At 41.7% G+C, this 15,574-nt stretch overlaps 1 protein-coding gene across 2 annotated transcripts in view; it reads left to right on the top strand.

Moving 5' to 3' along the window:
- The first annotated feature begins 3,070 nt into the window (after positions 1 to 3,070).
- The window catches only part of IL15RA (interleukin 15 receptor subunit alpha), a 51,640-nt gene continuing 39,136 nt past the window's right edge, over positions 3,071 to 15,574 (top strand). The window contains exon 1 of one of the 2 annotated variants that reach the window (XM_072825911.1): positions 3,071 to 3,220. In XM_072825911.1, coding sequence (XP_072682012.1) covers positions 3,106 to 3,220 — 115 coding nt within the window. In that variant the 5' untranslated portion in view covers positions 3,071 to 3,105. The remainder of the gene's footprint in view (positions 3,221 to 15,574) is intronic. The other variant, XM_072825910.1, reaches the window with a different exon arrangement.

Consider the following 15,574-nt stretch of genomic DNA (forward strand, 5'->3'; position numbering starts at 1 on the left):
GACACAGAAGGACATATTTTGTGATTACCTTTTCTTTTAATATTTTATTTGTTTACTTAGAGAGAGAGAGAGAGCATGAGGAAGGGGGTAGAGGCAGAGGGAGAAACAGACTCTCTGCTGAGCAGGGAGCCTGACCTGGAGCTCTATCCCAGGACCCTGAGATCACGATCTGAGCCAAAGGCAGACTAGACTCTTCACCGACTGAGCCACCCAGGTGCCCCTATGATTACCTTTATAGGAATTATTCAAAACAGGCAAATCCACAGAGATAGAAGTAGATTAGATGTTAACAAGGGCTGGGAGAACAGAAACTGGAAGTGACTACTAAGAGGCACTGGGTTTCTTTTGGAAGTGATGGAAATATTCTGGAATTAGATAGTGCTGATGGTTGGGCAATATGGTGATTATACTAATGACCACTGAATTAACACTAAAAAATGGTGAATTTTGTGTTATATGAATTTAAAAGTTTAAGATTCTAATACAGCAAGAAAGAAAAAGAGAGAGAGAAGAATCCATCAGCCTTGAGCCATAGCTCTCTCCTTCTTGGTGACACAATCTGACATATTACCCTCCAGCTCCAAGGATCTGCTGTCTACCACCCCCCCCCCCCACAGAGGACAGCCCACAGCACTGTTCTTTCTGACCACACAGCATTGTTCTCAACTCCAGCTCTGCTCAGAGTGACAGCTGCTGGCCAAGTTCCCCAACCCTCTATGGACACGCTGTTCTGGAGCTCGCCAAGGCACTGCCACCTGTATTACCCCTGAAGTGTAGACACTGCACCCCAGGCCTCCAGCCATTCTAGAGTCAATTCAATTTCCTTTAGCCTGAGAATACAGGTCCTGAACTTCGTTTTACAGAAATAAAGATACCATATTGCCACAGGTGGAAGTGTGTCAATCCCCAAAGTCTAACCCCCCAGTACTTTATTGGATATAATGTTTTTACAGAGGTCATCAAGTGAAAATGAGGTTATCTGGATTAGGGTAGGTGGGTCCTAATCCAATAATCATTATAAAAAGGAGAAATTTTGGAGACGGACACACACAGAAGAAAGATGGCGTGAAGATGCACAGGGAGAAGACAGCCATGTGCCTGGAGTGATGCATCTACTAGCCTAGGAACATCAGGAATTGCCATCAAACACCAGAATCTCGAAGATGCAAGGAAGGATCTGCCCCTAGAGCCTTCCAAGAGAGCGAGGCCCTGCCAACACTCCTGGCCTCCAGAACTGTGAGAGAATCAATTCCTGTTGTCTTAAGCCAACTAGTTGTGGTACTTTGTTACAGCAACTCTAGGAAACTAATACACATAGAAAAGCACAGGGTTGTCGCAGCATGGATGGCACAGATGCCTACGTTTAAAAACAGAACCCGCCAGTGCTACTCATAAATGGAACAAACCACCCATAGGACAACCCGAAGGGATCCCCAGGGGATTAATTACACTGTGAGAAAAAAGTCCACCTCTAAGGGTTACAGACTCTACGGTTCCATTTATAAGCGCTCTTCACGTGACAAAATCCTAGAGATGGAGCAAAGATCCCTGGTTGCCAGGGCGTGGAGAGAAGGTGAGAGAGGAAGGCGGCTGTGGCTGCAACAGAGGAGGAGGAGTCCCGCCTTGTGACCGGGACTGCTCTGTGCCTTGAGGCGCTGTGACAAACCCGTCCAGGACTAAAGGCACACGCGCACGGATGCGTGGAAAGTCAGCAAAAGATGAATAAGTCCTGTGGATGGTGTTAAGGTCAATTTCCTGTTTGTGATACTGTATTACAGTCATACCAGATGCTCCCACACGGGGGGTGGGGGGGGGGGAGACAGACTGCCGCCCAGGGACCACTCACTCGTCTCTTGCCTCATTTCGCTCCTGCTCCTATAACCGGGATCTCTGTGCCATCCGGAGCTTTTTTTAATAACGTCAGGCTTCAGGTTAGGAAGGAGGGAAGGAGGGAAGGAGGGAGGGAAGGAAGAAGGAAGGAAGGAAGGAAGGAAGGAAGGAAGGAAGGAAGGAAGGAAGGAAGAAGGAGGGAGGGAAGGAAGGAAGGAAGGAAGGAGGGAAGGAGGGAGGGAGTGAGGGAGGGAGGAGAGAAGGAGGGAAGGAAGGAGGGAGGGAGGAAAGAAGGAGGGAGAGAGGGAAGGAAGGAGGGAAGGAGGGAGGGAGTGAGGGAGGGAGGGAGGGAGGAAAGAAGGAGGGAGAGAGGGAGGGAGAGAGGAAGGAGGGAGGGAGGGAAGGAGGGAAGGAGGGAGGGAGGGAGGGAGGGAGGAGAGAAGGAGGGAAGGAAGGAGGGAGGGAGGAAAGAAGGAGGGAGGGAGGGAGAGAGGAAGGAGGGAGGGAAGGAAGGAAGGAGGGAGGGAGGGGAGGAGGAAGGAGGGAGGGAGGAAGGAAGGTAGGAAGGAGGGCGGGAGGAGAGAAAGGGAGAGAGGGAGGAAGGGAGGGGAGGAGCAGCCCACCTGCAGAGAGGCAGCCTGCCGGCAGGGTGGGAGCACGGGCTGCGCCGGGGCGGGGGTGACGCGGTGCGGCCCCTCATCCTTCTCCCTCCCGCGCCCCCTTCACACCCTGCACCTTCCTCGGGGAGGAGCGACGCACCGGCCGGGACGAGCCGAGCGCGGGTGACGCGGCGGGGCCCGGGGCAGGTGGCTCTGGCGGCAGGTGCCCCGAGCGGCCACACCGCGGCGACAGCTCCGCGGCCACCCAGGCCCGGGGGACCCGCGCCGCCCAGGTCACTCGGCCTTCGTCCCGGCGGCGCGGGGACACCTGCACAGCGAGGTCGGAGCGACCGCGGCCTGGAGGAGCGGCGGGGAGGAGCGCGCGGGCGCGGCTCGACTCAGGTGCGGGCGCCCCCCCCCCCCCCGGGGCCGCGGAGTCGGGTCTCTGCGCGGGGGCGCGGGGGCGCGGCGGCCGCTTCCAGGGGTGGGGGTGGGGGGTGGGGATGCTGAGTCACGGATCTGTCACCGCCGCTCACCTCTCCCCGGCCCTCCGGGGGCTAAAGCAAAAGCGAAAGCGAATGCGCCTCGCGGGGCGGCCGGTCCCGGGAGCGGCGCCCGCCACCGCGTTCCGCGGCGCTCGGGCATCTGCGCGGGGCCGACGGGGCCGACGGGGCGGATGGCGCGGACGGGGCGGACGGGGCCGCCGCTCCGGGGCCGCCGGCTCCCCGCGCTCCCCGCGCTCCCCGCGCTGCTGCTGCTGCTGCTGCCGCCGCTCCGGCCCGCGACGCCGGGTAGGGAGAGGCGGCGCCCCCCGGCGGGAGGGGAGGGCGGGAGGGCGCGGGCGCGGGGACACGTGCAGGCGGGCGCGGGAGGGCAGCGCCCCGAGCCGACCCGCCCCGCTCGCGGCCGCCCGGGGCCGGGCTCTGAACGCGCAGGCTTCCCACATCCCCGAGGCGGAGGTTAGCAGCGGGGTCTGCAGGGGGAGGGGGCGCAGGACGGGGTGGCCGCGTGTTGGGCAGCTGGCCCCCCGGAGCGACCTGCAAACAGCCCCGAGGTCTTCAGCGGCAGGAAACCCGGGAAGGGCGCGGGCGCGGGCGCGGTGGGGCGGCCTGCAGCGCGGGCACTCGGGCGAGGGGAAGAAATAGTCGGTGATGGCTTGGAGTACCCCACACGGACGTAGGGCGCGGAGGTGTAATCTCGGCAGGAAGAACCCAGTGAGTGACGCATAGGTTTTCATCCCGGGGAGCTGGAGAGGAGGGAGGAGAAAGAATAGATCCGGCTTTAACAGGGAGCCAGCCCTCTGAGGCGCTGCAGAAAGCTAGGAACCCTCTCCCCAGAAAAATGCATGAATGCACATGCATATAAGCCAGGGCCCCATGAAAGGCCATCCATAGAGTCTCCAAGAGTTAGTTTACTCAGTGATCTCTGTGTGTCTGTGTCTGTGTGTGTTAAGGCAAGACTCCCAATAATTTGCATTCAGTCCCGTGGATCTATCCACCTAATACCTAGCACTTGATCAGACCCATCCATCCACATCTGCCACCAGCTGGCTTGGTGTGAATCCTGCAGCCCTGCAGGGTTTCATGAAGTTTTATTTTCTCGAGACTATGGATTTTCTCCCACAACTGAGAAAACTCAGCAGAGGGTGAGTTCTAGTTCCTCCACATCTTTGTCAGCACTTGGGTAGAATCAGTCTTTTTTTTTTTTCCCTGACTGCTGTTGGTGACCTGGTCACCATCTCATCTCCCTACAGTTCCTTTTTTTTTTTTTTCCCCTACGGTTCCTAGGGAGATCTCTCATCCTTTCATCTCCCTAGCCAGTGTGCAGAATAGCCAGGAGACTGGGGCAGTGCTCCCAGCACAGTGAGAAAGTGAGATGCAGCGTTAGTCAGGGCCCCACAAGTGCAGAGGGCACTGCAGGTAAGAGCTCCAAAGTTCATTGACATACCCTCATGTTTGACCTCACAATGGTACTGCTGCCTTTCTGCAGCTCCCGCTGTTTCTCGGTGTTTCTGGGGCAGGTTTGGTGACATAGAATAGATAATAAACTTCATACATTTAATTACATGATAAGTTTAGAGATAAATGTATACACTCAGGAACCATCGTGATCAAGAAGGTAAATATAAACATCACCACCAAATGTCTCCTCTTGTCTTCCATAACCTTTGCCTCCCACCCAACGCCCAACGCTTTCCCCCCCAGGCCACCACCACGGGCTTTTAGTCACTTTGACTTGTTGCCATTTCTAGAATGTTATATAAATGAAGCCATACAATATGTACTCTTTTATTGTCTGGCTACTTTTATGCACAGTTACTGTTCTGAGAATTCCCCCTTCATCTTCTAATTTGTGTCAATAGCTTGTTCTTTATTATTGCTGAGAAGTATTTCATTCCATGGGTACCATACTGTTGGTTTATCCACTCGGTTGTTACTAGACATCTGGGTTGTTTCTGGTTTGGGCTGTTACATCGAAAGCTGTTATGAACATTCACTAATCGGTTTTGTGTGGACACAGGCTTTCATGTCTTTTGGGTAGAGAAAATGGGAGCAGGATGGCTGAATCATATGACATGTATGTGTTTAATTTTTACATTCCCACCAGCAGGGGGTGAGTTCTAGTTTCTCCACATCTTTATCAGCACTTGGTAGGATCAGTCTTTTTTTTATCCTTGAAAAAAGTTTTCCACCTTTTTGAGATATAATTGACATATAAGCTTAAGATGTACAATATGTACAACATGAGGATTTGATATATGTACATCTTGTGACATGATTACCACATTCATCGCCTCACACATTTACCAAAGTGTGTGTGTGTGTGTGTGTGTGTGTGTGTGGTTGGTCAGTCTCTTCAGTTGTACCCATTCTAATAGGTGTGTAGTGGACTGTCATATTTTTTTCTCATAGTTTTTAACTTGCATTTCTCTAATAACCAATGATGTTGAGCATCTTTTCATGTGCTTATTTGCCATCAGTATTCTTTGGTAAAGTGCGTGGTTAAAACTTTTGCCCTTTAAAAATTGAGTTGTTGAATTATTATTGAGTTTGGAGAGTTCTTTATGTATTTTATATACAAGACCTTTATCAGATATAATTTGGAAACATTTTCTCAGAGTCTGTGGCTTGTCTTTTCATTCTCTTAACAGTGTCTGATGAACAGAAAGTTTTAATTTTGATGAAGTTCAGTTTATTTCTCTTAGGTATTATGTTTTCAGTGTCATCTTTAAGAAATCTTTGCCTAACTTAAGGTCGCAAAGGTTTTCTTGTAGAGTTTTCATAGCGCTAAGGCTTTACGTTTATGTCTGATTCATTTTGAGTTAATTTTTTATATAATGTAAAGTATGGATTGAAAGTTCCATATTTGCTTGGTTTCAGGTTTTTTTTGCGTAGGGATATCCAATTGTTCCATCACTATTTGTTGAAAAGATGATCTTAACCAAATTGCTCTTACACCTACTTTGAACATCAAATGTTCATAGAAGTGTTGGTTGCTGTAGCCAAAATATCATCAGTCTGATTATATTTCTCTACATTAGCAATAAGCAATTGGAAATTGAAATTTAAAAATATATACATCACTTGCAATAGCATCAAAAAGTATGAACCGCTTATGGATAAACTGACAAAAGATGAGAAAGACCGATGCACTCAAAACCACAAACCACTGCTGAGAGAAATTAAAGCAGACCTAAACAAATGGAGACACATACCTCACGGACTGGACAAATCAATTAGGTAACGATTCCAACCCCCAAGTCAAAATTTCAGTAGGCTTTCATGCAAAAATTTAAAAAATGATTCCAAAATTTGCTTGGAAATGCATTAAGACCTGGTATAGCCCAAACAACTTTGAAAAACAACGTTCTCTAAGTTGGAGAAATAACACTTCTGATTTTGAGACTTATCATAAGGTTACAGTACTCAAGACAATGTAGTATTAGGGTAAAGAGGAACAGAGGGCTAACAGAATAGTCTGTGCCTAATGTTTTTAAATGAGCTTGGAAGGGAAGTGGATACAAATTATCCAATTTGCTACCTGGTACTATGATCCTGATCAGAAATTATAGAGAGAAGCCCCTTCCTTATCACCAGTGGAACAAAGAATATATAGTCTCAGATATGTTCCTGCTAGTTTACAGTGCTAACAGACACAGAAAATTGCTGTTATTTGTTCTTAGTAAAAAGGCATTATTTGGAGGGGAAACCAATCATTTTAGGCAAGAAGTAATTTACTGCTTAAAGATCCTCACACCCTGAAAGGCTGCAGATGATTTTCCAAAAGCAGCTGGAGTGGATGAGGATTTGTTTGAAGATAAGTATACCTTACCAACTTGGATTTCGTTATACAGGGTGTTTAGTACAGTTGGGGTGGCTTTACAATTTTTGGGTCTTTAAACATTTTAAAAGCTATTTTTCAGAATTCTGGGGAGTTTTGCTCAAACTCTTCATTTTTTATTTCAGATCAGTTTTATCTAGTTATTATTGTTTTATGCTGCTACTTATAGCAACAAAAATAAAAACTTAAATGCACAAAATATGGCATTTATGGAAATCAACCTAAATGTTCAATAGTGGAGGACTGCATAAATAAATGCAGTTGCTTTCAAATAATATGCATCATATTACTCAGTTTTTACTAGAAGATCTAGAAGTAGCTATCATTCAGTAGGGAGATACTATGGTGTGTGTGTGTGTGTGTGTGTGTGTGTCTGTGTGTGTGTGTGTGTGTAGTTGTCAACCTTTTCTTATTTTTCTGTCATAATTGAAATTGCCTGTGTAAAAAGCAAATAAAACTATAAAAGAAGTAGCTCAAAAAAGATATAGAATTTGGGTTTTTTTTTCAGATTCATTTTTAACTAATTAGAGCTGATCTTGTTTGGCAATGTTTACATGATTTTATAAATTTTGCAAATTGGAATTTTTAGGACTATAGAGTCACCATATATAATATTTGTGCATACCATTTTACATTTTATAATATTTTATAAATACATTTTACAATATTTACAACTTGTTTAAAAGTTCCTTATTGCTAGAACTGTGTCATCTGGATAGTTAGGTTGTTTCAAAATGTCTGATGTTCTAAAAAGTAGGAACAACTGGATAAAAATAAACTAAATAGAGCAAAAAGGGCAAGGGAAAACTTCTCAGAGTCTAAAAAAATTGGTATAAATGCTTCTGGGGATATTCTTTATCAATCAAATCATTACTTTGACTAACTTCTTAATTTCTTTTGGGCTAAGTCACTTTTGCCAAATTGATTTTACCAAATAGTGTGTAACTGTGTAAATAAATGTATAAAATTCCCTAGTATATACGCTTGAATTAATATCCCTGTTACTTATTACACATGGTTGATGTTATTTGAATGTTTTTTACTAAGAAAGACTTGATTTTCTTCGGAGCAGTAGGGAGCCACTGAGGGTCTCTGGGCCAGAGGGACACTACTGGACCTGCATGGTGGAAAGATTACTCTTCTAAATAATGTGAAGAATAAACCGTAGTCAAGACGGTCTAGAGGCAGGAAGCTAAGTTAGAGACTTCTGCAACAGTTCCAGTAAATGGTGATGAAATCCTGAACCGAGACACTCTCATTAAGGAAGAGAGGAGGGGGCAGATTTCCTTTTGAGTCTTACAAGCATAGAGTGTATTTCATTCTTTCCCTTTTATTTGCTCTTCAGCCTATAGCTGAACTCAACTGTTCAAAGCCCTGATAAATCAATATTTAAGGACCCCACTATGATGAATTCATCTACCACATGAAAGGTGGATTAGGAATCTCAGTTAAGGAGCCTGAGACAGAAAGAACAGAATTTTGAGTTAAAGAAAATGATCTGGGTAGAGTGTGTACTTATAGTGAGTGGCAAAAGGAAGTGAACATGTTGACTTGGTTGGCATTTCAGCTAGAAAAATAATGAAAGAAAATGGATTAATGTGACTACAGAGGCTTTATACTTTTGATGCATCAGTGTCACAGTGAGCCGCTTGACAGGAGCAATGACATCTCATACTTCTTTGTGTCCTACTACTCTTTGCATGCTGTAGACATACATATAAATGGTAGAACAATAGGAAAAAAAAATTGGAATGGATTCTGACTCTCCTGAAACAATGAGAGGGGCATGCTAACACAATACCTTTTCAACTCTGGATATGAGACTAGGCCAAGAATACTTACCATATTAGACTGTAAGCCAACTTGTTAAAGAAGTATGATTTACAAGTTCTGCAACATAGAGAAAGGCGTGGCCCTAAACACAATTTGGGTGACTTCATTTATGATCACTGGGACTTGTATATGGGGTTTTGTTGGGGGTTTTTTTTGGGTACTTAAGAGTTTTTAAAATCCCAGAACCTTAAATTTATGACTATTTACATTATTTCATCCATTCCTCTCTGTATATTCATAAGCCACTAACCCCAGAAGGCACCTATCACATACCAGGCTTAGCATTGTGAGAGTACCAGAGAACTTTGAAATACATTTACCACCTCTGAGGAGCTTACAGTATTGTAGGCAAGACTTGCTTATGTGGAATGTCTAAGGAATAATATTATAAAAAAACATATAGGGAAATTATAACTGAAGTATCAAAAGATATAATTGGGGTCTCTAGAAAGAAAGGTTATTGATACAGTCAAATGTATTATCCCCAGTGTACTTATGAAAGAGTCTAGCTTTGTAGGGTAAATAACTGGCCATTGTGCGGCTAACAGGGCTGGTTTCAGCATATTGATATCCTTGTGCCTTCATATATCAATTAGTATCTTTCTTCGAGGCCTGTTCACAATCTACTAGTGGTCTAGTAGAATGGCAGAGTAGATAGTCTGAAAAATCTCCTGCTACAAAACACCCAGAAATGATGAATAATACAGAGCAAATACCTATTAAAATCCAGAGCTAATAAAATATGTATTCAACTATATAAAGCAAAAAAAATCTATGGTGGTGTTTATAATATATGTAGAAGCAAAATGTATGACAACAATAACACAAAGCCTGGGAGAAGAGAAATGGAAGGATATTGCTGACAGTTTTTACACTGTATCTGTGAAGCAGTAGAATGTCACTTGAAGGTGAACTGTGAAGTGTTAAAGACATACCATAAACCCTAAGGCAACCACCAAAATCATACGACAAATAATTACAGTTAGTAAGCCAACAAAGTGGATAAAATGAAATCATGAAATATACTCAGATTATCTCATGACATGATCATCTCCATAGAAAATCTATGGAATCCACAAAAATACTCTTAGAATAAGTGAGTATAGAAATGTTGCAGACTGGGATCCCTGGGTGGCGCAGCAGTTTAGCGCCTGCCTTTGGCCCAGGGCACGATCCTGGAGACCCGGGATCGAATCCCACGTCGGGCTCCCGGTGCATGGAGCCTGCTTCTCCCTCTGCCTGTGTCTCTGCCTGTGTCTCTGCCTGTGTCTCTGCCTCTCTCTCTCTCTCTCTCTGTGACTATCATAAATAAATAAAAATTAAAAAAAAAGAAATGTTGCAGACTACACAATTAACTTATCAATATATAAAATACTAGCGACAAGCAATTAGAAATTGAAAAAAATGAAAAAAAGACCATTTGTGTTGACGTAAAAAATAAGAAATATTTAAGAACACAGTTGACAAAAAATGTACAAAATCAGTACCCAAAAACCTATAAAGCATTTCTGAGATAAAATACTTAAGATTTAAATAAACTGAGAGAGCTGCTATATTTATAGATATTGAGAAGATTCAATATTATTAAGAGGTCATTTCTTCGCCAACTTGATCTATAAATGTAATGCAATTCCAATCAAACTTTCAACAGGATTTCTTTTTTTTAAGATTTTATTTATTCATGAGAGACACAGAGAGAGAAAGGCAGAGACATAGGCAGAGGGAGAAGTAAGCTCCCTGTGGGGAGCCCAATGCGGGACTGGATGCCGGGACTCTGGGATCACAACCTGAGTGGAAGGCAGATGCTTCAACCACTGAGACCTCTTTTTTTCTTTTTCTTTTTTTTGGTTAGTAGAAAATGATATACTGGTTGGAAAACTCAGTAAGGGACCAAACTCAACTTAAAAATGATTAACAAAGTTGCAGAATTTACACTATCTGACTTCAAGATTTATTATAATGCTATAATAATCAAGACAGTGTGGTATTGGTGTCAAGATTAACAAATAGACAGATATATCGATGGAACAGGATAGCAAGTCCAGAAATAAACCCACTCATACTTGGTCCTGGCTCAGGATCCTAAACCAATACCACCAGAGGTCCACTACTGTGAGAAAAGGGCAAGGAAGCTTTTTTCTACACAAACCCTGTAAGGATCCAAGGGAGAAGTGACTACAAGATGTTAAGAAGCAATATAACTGAAAGCTCCAACCCCAAGAGCCAGACACACAGCCTGCCTAAGATTGAGGCAAGACTAGGACAACAGAAAACTTCTCTTGACCCCACCACCACCAGGCAAGTAAGCACCAAGTAACGTTCATAGCAGTTAACCACCAAAGGTGTGGTGGGCAAGAGTGTGGAGGTATCCTCTTGGGGTTTAGATACATAGAGAAGGATGAAAAATACGGGTGGATTAGGAACACAGAGAAACACTCTGGCCCTCCACCCTAAGCACACAAGAACAATAGAGGAATTTGAAGCCAGTGGTGTTCTGAAGGCAACAAAATCGAAACCCAATTCAACAACTGACTAGATGGACTCCATCCCCCTACATTGTCAGTTTAGCCAAAGAAGTTTTCCCATTTTCAGACATAAATACTATTTTACCTCAGTCCTACACAAATCGTCCAGCATTCAATCAAAAATTATATGACACACTAAAAAGCAACAACAATACAATCCCACTATCAAGGGACAAAGCATAAAAAACAAGATTCAGAGATGACCCAAAAATTGGAACTATGAGACTGGAAGTTAAAATAAATATCACTAACCTGTTAAAGGCTCTAGTGGAAAGGATGGATAGTATTTCTGAACAAATGAGTAATTTCAGCTGAGAGGTGGAAACCGTAACATAGTGTCAAATGGAAATGTTAGAAATTAAAACAAAACAAAACAGTAATCAAGATGAAGAAAGTTTTCAACAGACTTATCAGAACATTTGATGCAGCCAAGGAAAGAATCATAAACTTGAATAGGTCGGTAGAAATTACTCTAACAGAAACACAGAAAAAAAAAAAAAGTGAGACAAAGTATGCAAGAGCTATAGGACAACAGAAAATAGTTTAATACATGTGTAACCAGAATTCCAGAAACAAAGGAGAATGGGGCAGAAGAAATATTTGAAGAGGTAACAGTTTAGAATGTGCCCAAATTCATAAAAGATATTAAGTCATAGATCCAGGAAGCTCAGAGAACACCAAGCAGGATAAATGCCTCCCCCTCCCATCCAAAACACCCTCACATCTAAACACAGCATACTTAAACCACTGAAAAGCAATGATGAAGCAAAACTGTGATAAAGCAGATAAAGATACATTACTCAGAAGAATGAAGATAAGAATTAGGGCAGACTTATCAGAGATTATTCAAGCCATTAAAAATGGTTTTTAAAATGCTAAAATAAAATAAATAAAACCTGTCAAGCCAGAATTCTATAACCAGGATAACTAGTTATTAAAAAACTGAAAGCAAAATACTCTTCTCTGACAAACAAAAAGTGAAAGGATTCATCACCAGCAGACTCATACTTTAAGAAACACTTAAAAAAAAGTTCTTTAGGCAAAAGGAATATAATCCTAAACAGAAACTTGGATCTATAAAAAGAAAAGCTCCGGAAATGGTTAAAATGGAAGTAAATAAAATATATTTGTCCTTTTAAATCACTCTAAAAAATATCTGACTATCCAAAGCAAAAATGGCAAAGTATTGCATTTATAGAATATATAAAAGTAAAATGTACAACAGCAAAAAAAGGGGGAGGAGGGAGAAATTTTAGGTATGCATTGGTAGAGTTCTTTTTTTTTTAAGATTTTGTTTATTTATCATGAGAGACACAGAGAGAGGGGCAGAGACACAGGCAGAGGGAGAAGCAGGCTCTTCACAGGGAGCCCGATGCAGGACTTGATCCCAGGACCCTGGAATCACGCCCTGAGCCAAAGGCAGACTCTCAACTGCTGAGCCACCCAGGCATCCCTAGAGTTCTTAACTATATGTGAGGTGCTGTAGCTGTAATACTGTTTGAAGGTAGCCTTTGATAAAGTAAAGATATATATTGTTTACCTTAGTGAAACCACTAAAAATAATTTAGAGTGGTACATATAATAAGCCAATAGTGAAGATAAAGTGGGATAATAAATAAGTCAATCCAAAAGCAGGCAGAATAGTGGAAAAATGAACAATGATCAGATGGAACAAATAACTAGCAAAATGGTAGTCTTAAATCCAGCCACATTAATAATTACATTAAATACAAGTGATCTAACCATATCAATCAAAAAACAGAGAATCTTCAATTAAATTAAAAAAACAACACTCCACTATATGCTGCATATAAAATAGCCACTTTGAATATACAAGCAAAGACAGATTAGAAGAAAAAGAATGGAAAAAGATATACCATGCAAACAATAATCAGAAGAAATCCGGAATATTTTATTATAGCAAACAAAGTAAATATCAGAAGAAGGGATATTACCAGGACATTAATTCACCAAGGAATATTACCAGGAATATTAATTCACCAAGAAGACATAGAAATCCTAGTTGTGTTTGCACTTACACAATGGAGCTTCAAAATTCATAAAGCAAATCTAATAAAACTGAAAGAAGTAAAATACAAACCAAGATTATAGTTAGAGACTTTAACACTATTCTTTCAGTAATAAAAAACAAAACAAAACAAAAAACTGGGATGCCTGGGTGGCTCAGTAGTTGAGCATCTGCCTTTTCAGGGTGTGATCCCAGAGTCCCACATCAGGCTCCCCACAGGGAGCCTGCTTCTCCTTCTGCCTGTGTCTCTGCCTCTCTCTCTATGTGTCTCTCGTGAATAAATAAAAATCTAAAAAAAAAAACCTAATAGAAAAAAACAATAAGTATATAGAAGATCAAAACTTTAATCTAACTGGCATTTACAGAAGACTCCAGTCCAACAACCAGATAACACATTCCTTTCAAATATATCTGGAACACTCACCAAGAGAGACCATACTGTGGGCCATAAAGCAAACCTCAAAAAATTCCAAATCATTGAATTTACACAAAATATGTCCTGTAACCACAAAGGAATTAAATTAGAATGCCTTAACAGAAAAATATCTGGAAAATCCTCAAATGTGTCAAAATTCAACAAAACCTTTATAAATAATCTATGGGCCAAAGAAGAAATTATAAGGGAAAATAGAAAATATTTTAGTTGAATGATAATGAAAATACATTTAAATAAGCTATAATTTGTGGAACTCAGTTAAAAGAGATCTGAGAAAGAAATTAATCATACTAAGTGTTTATATTAGAAAAGAAGAAAAGTCTCAAATCAGTGATCTAAGCTTTCACCTGAAGAAACCAGACAACAATGAGCAAATAAACCTTAAGCAAAAGGAAGAAAATGGTAATTATAAAGAGCAGAATCAATGACATTGAAGCAGAAAACAATAAAGAATATATCAATTAAACTAAAGGCTGGTCATTTCAATAGATCAATAAAAGTGTAAGTCTCTAGCCACACTGATCAAGAAGAAAAGTCAATAAACATGAACTACCAACCCTGGGAATGAAAAGGAGCATCACTGCAGATCCTACAGATATCTGATGGCTCAGAAAGTCTTATTATAAATAACTTTATGGCTGGAAATATGACAACTTAGGTAAAATGGACAAATTCATTGAAACACAAATACAAAAGCCCATTTGGGAATAACCTGAGTTGTCTTATAGCTTAGAGAGTTAAAGTTGTAGTTTAAAACAACTCCAACAAAAACTTACAGACCCAGATGGCTTCACTGGCTAATTCAAAAAAAATAAAATAAAATAAAAATAAACATAAAAATAAATCAAAGGCATGCAAATTTGAGAGATGGCTAAATCCTCAACAGCAGTGGAATATGGAAGGTAGGTGATGATAACTACCTGACAATGCAGAATTCTATGCTGCATAAAATTGTCACTTAAGAAAGATAGTGAAATAAAGACTCAAACAAAAAGAAAATAATAATAGGTAATGGCATTAAAGCATCTCTAAGGTTCTTATATTGCTGGGGAGGAGGCTGTGGATATCAATTAATTTCTTCACATTATTAAGGATGCATGTTAAAGAGGTTAGTATAATCACTACATGGAGACAGGTCACTTAACATGGAACAGTAACAATTCTAAACTTGTATACCTATAAAGCATAGGCTCAAAATACACGAGGCAAAAATGGTCAGAACTATTTTAAAAATTAACAAATAGGGACTCTTCGGTTGCTCAGCAGTTGAGCCACCTGTGTGTGGCTCAGGGATCCTGAGGACCTGGGATCAAGTCTCACATTGGGACCCATGGGGAGCTTGCTTCTCTCTCTGCCTATGTCTCTGCCTCTCTCTGTGTGTGTCTCATGAATAAATAAATACAATCTTTAAAAAAATAAAAATAAAAATAAAAAATTAACAAATACACAATAATAATGGAGACTTTTAACATACCCCTCTAAATATTTGATGGATCAAATGTGACAATAAATCAGTGAGAATACAAAGGTTGTGAAAACAATTAACAAGCTTGATCAAATATGGAACAATTTGTCTAAGAACTGAATAATACAAATTCTTTTCAAATACTCAGAGAACATTTCTAAAAACTGGGGCCCCTGGGTGGCTCAGTGGTTGAACATCTGCCTTTGGTTCAGGTCATGATCCTGGGATCCTGGGATCAAGTCCCATATCAGGTTCCCCACAGGGAGCCTGCTTCTCCCCCTGCCTGTGTCTCTGCCTCTCTCTCTGTGTCTCTCATGAATGAATAAATTAAAATCTTAATTAAAAAAAACTGACTCTCTGTTACCAGGCTATAAAATCAGCCTTAATACATTTCAAATGATAGGTATTATATAGACTAACTTCTCTGACCACAAGGAATATAAGTCAGGAAAAAAATAACCAAAAAATTACCTAGGATAAAACAAAACAAAAGCACCAAACACCACTTTCTGGAAA

This window comes from Canis lupus, chromosome 5 (genome assembly GCF_048164855.1).
Source record: "Canis lupus baileyi chromosome 5, mCanLup2.hap1, whole genome shotgun sequence".
Taxonomy (NCBI): Eukaryota; Metazoa; Chordata; class Mammalia; order Carnivora; family Canidae; genus Canis; species Canis lupus.